The 11546-nt window shown below is 40.7% G+C and overlaps 2 protein-coding genes across 4 annotated transcripts in view; one reads left to right on the forward strand and one right to left on the reverse strand.

The window, feature by feature from the left end:
* The window catches only part of tmtops2b (teleost multiple tissue opsin 2b), a 33972-nt gene that overhangs the window by 17091 nt on the left and 5335 nt on the right, over positions 1–11546 (forward strand). Inside the window, exon 3 of the mRNA XM_034128380.1 lies at positions 6066–6299. Within this exon, the coding sequence (XP_033984271.1) occupies positions 6066–6299 (234 nt within the window). The remainder of the gene's footprint in view (positions 1–6065; positions 6300–11546) is intronic.
* Positions 6314–11546, reverse strand: part of st6gal2a (ST6 beta-galactosamide alpha-2,6-sialyltranferase 2a) — a 51914-nt gene continuing 46681 nt past the window's right edge. For all 3 annotated transcript variants that reach the window (XM_034128376.1, XM_034128377.1, XM_034128378.1), the window contains one exon: positions 6314–10188. In XM_034128376.1, the coding sequence (XP_033984267.1) occupies positions 9941–10188 (248 nt within the window). In that variant the 3' untranslated portion in view covers positions 6314–9940. The remainder of the gene's footprint in view (positions 10189–11546) is intronic.

An 11546-nucleotide genomic window follows, 5' to 3' on the forward strand; every position in this document is an offset into this window, starting at 1 on the left:
CTCTTTGAGGTAGCGCTCTGGAAACATCAGAGCAGCAACGATTCGGCGGGGAAAACGAATCCCCCGTATGCAAAATGCATGGAGAATATATCTGAGCAACAGCATGAGAAGTTCAGCACACGGAGTAAAGCAAAGGTCATGTTGATTGAGGGGAATGCAGCATCAGACCGTATCAGTGGTGTGAAAGTGATAAGTGGATATAAGGGAAGCTGAGTGTATGAAAATGATTGGGTGTCATTCGCCAGCTCATATCCAGGTAGCTGGTCAAAGAGTCGCTGATTGTGAAGCATGAATGAAAGCTAACAGCAATCTGCTTATCCGGGCTCAGCATTTCAAAACTGAACTGATCATGGATGTATTGTTAACTTCAGGCTTTGGGAGTAACGAATGTAACAGAACAGGAAAAAGGTAACTGTTTTAGAGTTACTGTCAGGTTGGATCCAAACGCAGTAAGAGAGGGAGGCAGGAATACATAACCAAAATCAAGCTTTTAATTAAGAAAAAGCTGATGACAAAAAAACAAGGGGAACCAGGCAAAACAGCTGAATACAAAAATAATAATTGAATACAGACCAGAGGCCTGTACTACGAAGCCGGTTCAACCTAACCTGGATATGTTTGAGTTACCCGGCTTACCTAATCCAAAACAAACGCGCTCTCGCTAAACTGTCCTACGACGCTGGCTATCAACTCGATCGCTCAAGCCAGCTTTGCCCTATCTAGTTAGGTGCGCGTTCACATGAAAGGGGTGGTATTTGGAGCATTCGACCAATCACAAACATGGACAAGCATACTGACAGCGCAGCACGTCATACTTCCTGAATGAAAAGTCAACTATAATTAGACAAATATGAAGACGTTAAACTTTAAACATCCATGACTTAAACACTTTATCCAAGATAAAAGCCACATAGCTGCACCTGCAAGGTGAATACTGCTGGTAACAGAAAAAGTGTTTGAATGCGTACATTAACAGGTTTGTGATATCACTGTCCCGTCCAAGACACGAGTGGATCTGACTTTAATTACATTTGACTCGAGTGTTTCGTCAACTTAATGTGTTGCTTAAAATAATACTTCTGCATACAGTATGTGACACTGTGAGTGTTGCACGGCCAGATACGGCTCAAGAAGCTGACTCAAATAAGGAAATATATGATACATTATGATGTGATATGATATGATATGAATGATAATGGGACACATCGACGTCTGCACTCACAGTGCCGCGGACTGTACGTAATGTTACTCTGATCCGGTTACTTAAGTTGTGGCAGATATTTAAGTAAGCTTTCTTAACGCTAATGTTATAATAGTCAGATTGCTCTGAACATGGGAGGGGATATTCTATTAATTTTCACGTTCACACAGTCGGTGATTTTGGCCGGCCGTCTTTCCTGCAACGGCAGTTTAAACTGTATTTCCTTTCTCCTGTCATATGAATTGATCGCTTTAAACTCTGCACACTGAGCTCTGATTGGTCAGCAGGCAGTGCTTTTATCCTGGAACCAATCCTGCTCTGGAGGCTAGCCGTTCAGAATAAGTTATCTAGCCCGCTAAGAAGTGAACCAGCGTCGTAGGACCGGAAATCCAGGAAGTTAGCTCGCTAAGCGAAGATCCTGCTTCGTAGTATAGGCCTCTGCTCCGGACCAGGCTAGCCGTTCAGCATAAGTTACCATGGAGATCTAGCCCGCTAATAAGTGAACCAGCGTCGTAGGACCGGAAACCCAGAGTTTTCCCTGAAGTTAGCTCGCTAAGCGAAAATCCGGCTTCGTAGTACAGGCCTCGGGTGTGGGAATCAGGGGAATAAGCATGAGCCGGAACAATAGGAATCAGGCAGGTACGAAATACACCACATATCAGGAACAAAGCAGACGAACTGACTATAAACACAAGGGGAGGAAGGCTTATATGCAAGACTAATCACAAAGAAAAGACACAGCTGGGGAGGGAAGGCAAAACACAGAGGAACCAGGTGAACCAAATCAGGTCATCAAACACAGACGTAAAAACAGACATGACACAGGGGGTGAACCCTTTTCAAATTAAAAAAGACATAAATCACAAAGACTAAGTTCATGAGTGTTACATAGAAAAGGATATAATGAGATTTGAGGTAAATTCTAAAATTGGGGATTACAACTAATAATGATCTTATTGCGTTTCATTCAGATTGTATTCCTTCTTTGAATGTAATCTACATACCTATACTGAATTTGCTTTATGGTTTTCACTTTCTTTGGTTCATTTCCTTTTTTTAATTCAGTAGGTGAACCTATATGTTCATAAAATAGTGTGAGAGACCTTGACTATTTATCTAAAACGGAGCATTCTCTGTCAGCTCAGTTTTTATTTCTGCTTTTTTAAACTGAAGTATGTGCTCACGTGTGGGTGTATAGGCTGCTGCCTGAATATGCTTAATGAAAGGCAGGTTTTCTTATTGATAAAATCTCTGACACATTTTTTACACAAAATATCTTGGTTTCTTCTTTTCTATGGTAACATTCTTTTGTTATCTTATATAATTCACTTAGGAACGAAGATGGACTGGTAGATTGAGAGCTTTGCCTTCTGGATCTGCTCTCTCTTCATCGCGAGCCAGAAGGCAAAGCTTTTAATCTGCCCGTCTATCCTCTTCCATACTCTCACCGATGGTCCTGACTGAAAGAATGAGATTAGAAGTGGGCCAAAATGGGTCCTAAAATGTATGGATATAATGTACTGAAGTAAAACACATTTAATGGATATTTTCTTTCTATTGTATTGGCATTTGATATTGAGGGAATCCAAAAGTAACAGGACATAATCAGGTTACATTACTCCTTATATTTTGATACTCACATTAGGTTACTGATTACTTTTCTTACAGGTAACTAGAAATTGTAACGGAGTAAAGTTACTCTTCCAACCCCGGTTATGTTAGGATACCGTGCAGCCACTCAGGGTTTAAAACAAATCTATTTTAAAGTGTGTTATGTCAACCCAAAGTAAAGTCTATGAGATGAGTGACAGCAGGCGGAGGCCAGCGGGAGATGTGCATTGGACCACACAACGCATAAGTAAACCCAGAAGCTATAATTAATCACTTGGGGAGCAATTTTTATTAAAGTGCATGGACATCCATCTGGAAACCTTGACGGCAAAAAGCCTCTTGGGGCAGGAGATATTATTGTTTGGGGTTTAAATGTAGCCAGCGAATATCCAAACCATCTTCCTTTACTGGCTGCTCATTGGTGACAGTGAGTGGGCATGCTTCTGCCAAATCAACAACACAGATACAACATTCAGTATACTTTGTTTTGTCCATTCTCTCATCATAATGACATGTTAATTTAACAAATATTTGATTGACGTAAGGTGTGTTAAATCATTGTCGGGGATAACAGAGGACCTTCTTTACTTATTATAATTGACCTGGCAATTTTTGTATATAATTTGTTGACTACACTCTCTGTTGGCTGAGATATCCAACATGTTATCTTTCGCCATTACGCCGCTTTGTAGAATACTCGATTTTAATTGGTCAATTTGGAACAATCAGCTGTGAAACAAACATTAGTTTTCTCCGTCAGAAAACACCAAGGAATGTGTGATGTGAAGCTTATTATGTGTTTTCTATTGTGTGTGTAATGCTTTTCAATGGGTTTCTGGCAAGGTTATAGTCTTTTGGCAGTTTCTTTATTGAATTAGGCAGGCTTTAAGTTGTGATTCGGCTGGAAAATATTCATCTGATCCGTCAACACAGTTAACAGCCAAAGTAGCGATATCAGACGCAACAAATAGAGCTGGGATTGAGAGATTAAACTATGTCCGGATATTTTACAATGAGCCAGTTTACAAGCCTATAACAAGCTAATTGTCTGTCAGACGATAAGCAATGGGTTGTTAGATTACATTTTGGCCAATGCGTTCATCCTCTTTTGCTCCACACAAACTGCTTACAGCTAACGCCTGCTTAAACGTGATTGGTCCTAATTCCTTGGAGTACATTGCCTACTTATTTTCCACCTGAATGCAGAATCTGCGATTAAAAGGGCTAACTTTCGAGTCAACAACCAGTTCATATGATAGCTCCATGAAACTGATACAGTGCTCCATTTATTTGCAAATGCATGCAGCAAAAGGCTCCTTTCACTTCCCTGTGATGATGAATGACAGCACAATTATTATTATTATTATCGTGCATGTTACAAGGGGGAACAGTGAATTATATGTTCAACTTCCTTTTTTAAACACAAGTGAACTGGACTTCCCCTGCATGAGTAAGTATTACCACATGTTATTAAAGTAATCACATACATTAGCAGAGCTGAGCTGAGCTCCAGATGTCCTGCTAAATCCCCTGGTGGTCGTTAAAACTGGGGATCATTTGCATCAAGTGTGTGAGTCTAATGAGGTTGTAAAAAGGTACTGGGCTCAGCTGACTGAGGGTCTCATGAAGTGACGCTGCTTTCCAACTCTTTCATCCAAACAGCAGAAGGGTGAAGAAAGGGAGAACAAAGAGATCCTTCTGTGTGTGAGGAGATCCACAGAATGGTGTCAAGATAACTTTAATTGAATTAGGATTAAGATGCAGTTAGATTAATCCTCTTGAAAAATACATTTCAAGAGACGAAAAGCAAGAGCAGATCAGTTAAATGTGTACACTGATATAAAGGGAGATATATTGCACACCCTGGGCGCCTAAATTGGCTTTAGTCAGTTGATTAATCGCACAATTGTAATGGAATTTGGACCGTTGAAGTACAATATCAACGTAGGTGAGTTCTGCTTTATTACATAATGCTCGACTTCTCTTCCATAGTGCCCCTGTGTCAACATCCTATTTCAAAACCTGTATTGTATTGAAGCGTATTTCTACATTAACATCAATCAAGACAAAAATACTTAAAGGTGGGGTATGTCATTTTGGAGAAACCAAGTGCGCTAGAATTTGAAAGTACACAACTGGAAAAAATCTGCCTCTTCCTTCAGACTTCCTTACAGAGCCCCTCCTCCAACACACACGAACGCGCACATGACTCTCGTTCCCTACGAGATAAGTTTGTGCACAGATGGAAGGCTGACAGGCAGGTAGGCCTGCAGTTATTTTAGCCGGGCCGGATAAAATGATTGGTCGTGCTTTTTACAGTATTACGGCTTCCACAGATGAAATGTTATGTATTTATTGTCAAAGCATTTAATATATTCATTGCTATCAGGATGTTAAGAGCATTCCATGGAATATAACAAAAAGTGTTTCTGATAAAAATGACATACCCCACCTTTAAGCATCTGTCTGAAACCAGAGCCCAGGAATGGGAAAACCTAGAAAAAACATGGACCCCTTCAAAAGTAACGCACTCCAACAGTTTTAGTGACAGGCTGATTTCTTATAGCATTATACTTGTGAAAAGGGATCCACACTCTGGCTCCATATCTATTTCAATCATGATTAGTGATCTTCAAAAAAAGATCAAGACAAAACACAAGCACTCAGATGAAGTGTGTACTTTTCTTTTTATTGAGCAGAAACAAAAGCGTTTTCAGCAGGAAGCAATCAGTGTATTTGTATTTTGTATGTATTTTGTTGTCACGACGTGCACTCGAGCCACTTTTCACAAGACTTTGCATTGATCTTGAAGAAGGCTTAAGGGTAGGAATGTAATTTGAATAAAAGAGAAATTCACGTGGAGCCAGAGTGTGCAAAGCCTTTTTTTTCTACAATACAAATAACATACAAGTGAGTGTCTTTTTTCATCACTTTCTTACAGTTGCATTGTAGATCAGTACAACGCAAGGACCAATTAATATGCTCATTATTAATGCCTTTCCTGAAGCTCAGATGATGAAATTAATTACTTGATTACAAATTGAAAGTTTATGAAAGAAAAGTTGTGTAGGTCTAAGCCTCCCACTGCAGTGAAATGAAAGTAAATTACTAGCTGCCAAGAAAGTGATACTTACATTGCAGCTGTCACTCTCTGACAGAAAGTACTTTTAAGTCAAAGGAGCACTTCAGGAATAAAGGAAAGAGCCATTTAAAAGACTAAAGCTTCACTTTGTGTCCCGATTCTTTCTCACAGGTGGGTAAGATTAGAAAGACGGCAGCGCGGAGGAGAGAGTACCACATCCTGTTTATGGTTCTGACCACAGCGGCCTGCTACATGCTGTGCTGGATGCCGTACGGCGTGGTGGCCATGATGGCAACATTCGGCCCCCCAAACATCATCAGTCCTGTGGCCAGCGTGGTGCCCTCGCTGCTGGCCAAGAGCAGCACCGTCATCAACCCTGTCATCTACATTCTCATGAACAAACAGGTGAGGCAGCAACATTCAACATTTACAACAGCTTTATTTACACAGTAAAAAAAGACAAATTACAACAGCTGAAATCATACAAATGGTCTATTTAAATATCAATTCAAGTGTAAGAAGAGAATTCACTCACAAATCAAAGTCAAGAAGAACACCCTAAGGCTGTTTGAGAGTGAGGCATTCACTCATTATGTCCAGTCATGGATGCTTCTTTATTGAGCGAGGAGAACTGCAACAACCTGCAGGAGTTAGATGTACAAAAAAAACCTTCAATGTGGAACAATCCTTTAGAGGCAGTGTGGTGCACACATTCCCACAATTCTGAGTAAAAACATCTAATGAAAAATAGGCCTCAAGAGAGAAGAGTGGATAGAAAGAGGCTGAGAGGGCAACGTAATAAACAGTGACTGCAAATAGGTTCTCTCATCCCTCATGTTACATCACACGGTCTGGTATTTAATTCTGGCAATCAAATTGTTAATTAAATTCCACCTCAATCATCACAGAGAGGAGCATTAGCACCTGCTATTACTCTCATTGCACCCAGCGAAGACATAATTAAAGATGGGATTTGGCACAATATTCAGAAGGGAAGATGAAGTTGCCAAAACGCATTGCACTGAATCGAATGCTCCCCGGGAATTACTAATAGCTGCACCGCAGCTTAATGAGATTTCCCTGTCCACAAGCATGCACTAATATCCGCAAAACACCACTTAAAAAAGAATCTTATAGCATAATCGCCTCTCACAGCATTAATGACTATGGTGCCTACTCGCAGCACGGTACAGCACGGACAGTTTGAGACTCTTAGCCCTGATCCTGACTTGCATGCTCTGTGCATTGAAAAGTAATCCAAGTTACTGGAAATATACATGTACAATATGTTCAGGGTGTTTGCACCTTCAGTGTGTTACAATCACAAGCAATTAAACATTTGATCATTTATCTGGACAAAGGAACATAAGACCCACAGCTCAGCTGGAAACCTGCATGATTCAAAATGAATGATAAATCTCCTTAAGCTTCACAATGATCTGTTAAGACTGTTTTTTAAATCTCCGTTATAGTCCTCTAATCGTTTCTAATACTTTACCAGGTTCCTTGTTTCAATACTCTTCCTATGACATGCCAGGAAAACCACCTGAAACTGGGGCTGGGTATCAAACCTTCTCCACAGTTTGCATTTCAAAATGTTCCACAACAACCGAGTATTCAAACTGTCGAGTAGGGCTGGGCGATATAATCAAATACTTATCGTGAGACCGACTGTTTTTACACAATTTGTACTGCTTTCTGGCAATATTAGATTTACAGAATTTTGCATCAATGTGATGAAATATCTTTGTTATGTATGTAATTCACTGAATTAGTCATTCCCATCTGGTTATTTTGTCTACCCCATCTGCTGCTGGTTGTGGTAAACCTAGCTAAATGTAATGCTGTATAATGACACCTCCAATATTAGAGGATTTGATCCAATTGCATGGTCATTTTGGAGGCTGTAGTTTTTGCCTATGTTAAGTTGGTGATGTTTAATTGTAGTACATTAGAGAGATATCTCAGTTTTTCATAATTAGTCCATTTATTTGATTGAATTTCTTTTTGTTTTAGCAGTGTTTACCATATGATTTAGCAACCGGGTGTAGTTTCCAAATCAGAATTTCCAGAACATTTACTTTATAATGATACGCAGTATATCAAATTTGCAATACAAAATACCATAATAGAGGTTTACTTAAATGGATATTGCCCACCCTGACTGTCAAGTATCAAAATTGGTGCCAAATACTTGCTCAGGTACTTTTTTCCTTTTGATCAGGTGCTTCCCCAGTTATAAAAATGTTTTTGTAGAAAAAATGAGAAATGCATTGTTTTGGTATCAGCAAAGTATTTGTTTTTTGTAAAACGGATACAGTTCAGGTGATACCCAGCCCTACTGTACATCAATGTTAAGCCCCAGTATCATCTACACACTATTATTACTACTTCTACCGTTATTCCAAAGCCATCTAATTCAACATACATCAGGATATTCAAAAGCAACATTTCCGAGACACGTTTTCACATCTTATATCAATCCACAACCAATGGCACAAGAACATTTTGTAGAATAACAACACAAATCTCAGTTATAGGCAAGATCTTTCTGACTGTCTGCAGCAGAATCACAACCAATCGTCCTCTCCACACTAAACTACAACCTCTAGATCGCAGATGTGGCACTGATTGACTGTAAACGTAAAAAAATCATCCTAGCGTGAGACAATGCAAACCTGCTCACATAATAACCGGTTCAAATTCCTCCTTTATAATGGTCTCCGCTTTGAGCTGCCTACGGTACAACCCAGTATTAAAAGGATTCAGGAAATATGAGACATTAATAGTCGTAGGAAATGAGCTTCTGGCTGTTACATGACAAAGAAATAACCCTGCACATACGCAGACTACATGTACTGCAGTGGTGAGCTCCAGGGAGGGTTTCACGCAAAGGGGAAATTACATTCAATAACGAGTGAACCATCTGACCGTCGAAGAACAGGGGGGGGGAGATCGCTGAAGCGTGGTGGAGAAAACCGCTGACTTCAGCAATATCTACTGCGTCACACCTCTCACTGCAATTCAACTCAACGCTCCTGCAGTCCCGGTATGAAGCTAGACTGTGTGTACCTGAACAGACACAAGGCAGCCCGAGGAGAGTGTTCAGGCGACCACGAGGCACAGGGTTTCCGCTGTTCGGCTCTTTTTGGCCTCATTTACTTACTGATAAAAACATGTTACTATAACTGAACCCACAAAGGACAACCAGGTCGTTCCTCCCTGTGGGGTTTTTAAAGTGAGAGACAGGCTTCTTGACACTGAATGATTATCCACTCTGAAGTGTGAACAAGGAGCGGCAGGTTGGCATGCACAGGAGAGTAATTAAGCAGTGAGTGTGAAAGAAGCCCCTTCCTGACGGCACTGGTTAACTTATTATTTCACAAGGAGATGTCAGGGGAATGTCAAACAGGCGATGAAATGTAGTAAAAGGACGGCGGTGACACCATGTCTCCATGTTTGCAGACACGTCTTTAACACATATCTCCTGTTGCTGCGTGTGTTTGTGTCTGTTGGATTTATGACATTCAGCGTGGATGACTTCTTTATTTATTCACAACCCTTTGGACCAGTAAAAAAGAAAGGAACAAAAATCACAGATATCCATTGTTTTGAACAGTGGCATTTCCTTTTAAGTGGAGACCCATGCATACTATTGAAAAACACAGAGTTTACACCATTGAAACACACCCAGTTATTGAAAATGCACTTCTTCTATCTAAAAACTGATCTGTTGCTACCCTAGTCATCTCCACCGCTAACGTGGCTCAGCTAAAGCAGAGAGAACGTCTTTTCCAGATCCTTCTTGGAGACTCTTTCAGGCAGTCTCTGGTCAAGTAAACCAATTTATTGAAGACAAGTTCCTTCAGAAGCCTCCATGTTGATCCCTCCCTGGAGCGCTATGGCTTATGTTCTTCAAGGGTTTAATTTGAAACGTGTAAGCTCCAGCTTCCGTGTCTCCAGTGGCTTTATTGCACCTCTCCCTTAGTCAGCCAGAAAAGGCCGGAGTGTGTGTTTGTTTGGCTCAGAGGGTCAGGTTTCATTTCTCAGATGTCACAGTTGACGGTGCTGAAGCCCGGCAGAGAGACCCGCCCCTTCCTCCTGAGGTCCCGCTCGGGCCCCGTGTTGATGCGCTGGATCAGGCTCTTCTCGTACAGCAGGGGGTGGTAGGCTCCCAGCGTACAGGCGGCGTCATAGTAACGCTCGTGGTAGTGGCACAGGTCCGTCTGCCTCATGGAGGGAATGTACTCGTACACGTGCACCTGCTCGCACAGCGCCATCATCACGAGGATGCCTGCAATGGAAACAGAGAGAGAGAGAGAGAGAGAAGGTCAGGTATTCATGTTGAAAATAATTCCTGTCTTTCTTTAAAACGATTTGGTACTCACTTATACAAGCTTAGGATTGAAAAAAAAGCTTTAATAAATAAATCAATACCTTGTTAGACGTTGAAAGCCAAATTATAGGCTGCCATTTTATTCTTTCTTCTCTAAATTGCATCTATTATCATAATAAGAGGTTAAGCAGAGAGCAGTACGCTTCTTCCAGGGTTTATTTGTTTACATGCACACAGTGTTACATTCACACCTGAAAGCCTCCCAGTACAATCCGTATGATCTGCAGAGCAGCTAAAAGTTCGACATTCAGGGAAAATAAATGGTGTTTCATGCTGAGAGTGAGATAATAGGATTTCCTCCTGCAATATGATGTTAAAGGCAACAGCTGGTTAGCGTAACTTAGCATAAAGACTGAAAGCAGATGGGAACCGTTAGCCTGGCTGTCAAAAGGTACAAATATCCACCTGCCAAATCTGTGTAAAAACAACAGGCGTCAGTTCAACGTAAGGATAGGGATTGGACTTTTTCCCCGAACAGTGACGTTCATTAATAACAAGGATGACAACTCTTCGTCCCCGTTTCCAGTCTTAATGCTAAAATAAGATAATTGGTTGACGCCTCTATTGTTGTTTTCACTGGACAGATATGAGATTAGTGTCAATGTTCCCATTTCACTCGCTCACTTATCTATGAGAAAAGACAAAAACATATTTCCAAAAAGTATTCCTGCCACCCCTGTGGTGATGAGTGGCTTGTTTTCAAGATATCAACCCAGATCGTACATTTTCTCTTGACACCACTCGGGTTTATATTGACATGAGGTCCTGCTGTTTTTTTTTTCATCAGTTCGCCATGAACTCAAACACCTCCTGCCTTCAGTTTCAACTTCTGTCCTAACTTGCCTTTCCAATATACCCATATTTGTTCGTTGGAGTACTATTCGGGTTTCAATTTTGTTGTTCGGATATTCGTTTGTTTTTTTTCCGTTTTTTTTGGCAGCCGCTTTGCACTGCGGCTGCCACCAAATTGAATTGATTGAAAACTCCAATATTAACGTAAGAGCTTGTGCCTCTTCGGAGGGTGCTAACACTTAACCATAAACGTTATCGTTTACTTTCTCCGTCTTTATATGTAGATATAACTTTTTCTCCATTAATCTCCGTCACGTTGTTTCCATAGCAACAACAACTTCCTGTCAACAGTGCTAACTCTCCTTCAAAATAAAAGCATGTCCATACAAAATAGGAAGCCAAGCCAAATTACACTTACTTAAGACATATAGGCTACAACTGCAACAAAAGTAACACACACAATG

This window comes from Trematomus bernacchii, unplaced genomic scaffold, assembly GCF_902827165.1.
Source record: "Trematomus bernacchii unplaced genomic scaffold, fTreBer1.1, whole genome shotgun sequence".
NCBI classification, from domain to species: Eukaryota; Metazoa; Chordata; class Actinopteri; order Perciformes; family Nototheniidae; genus Trematomus; species Trematomus bernacchii.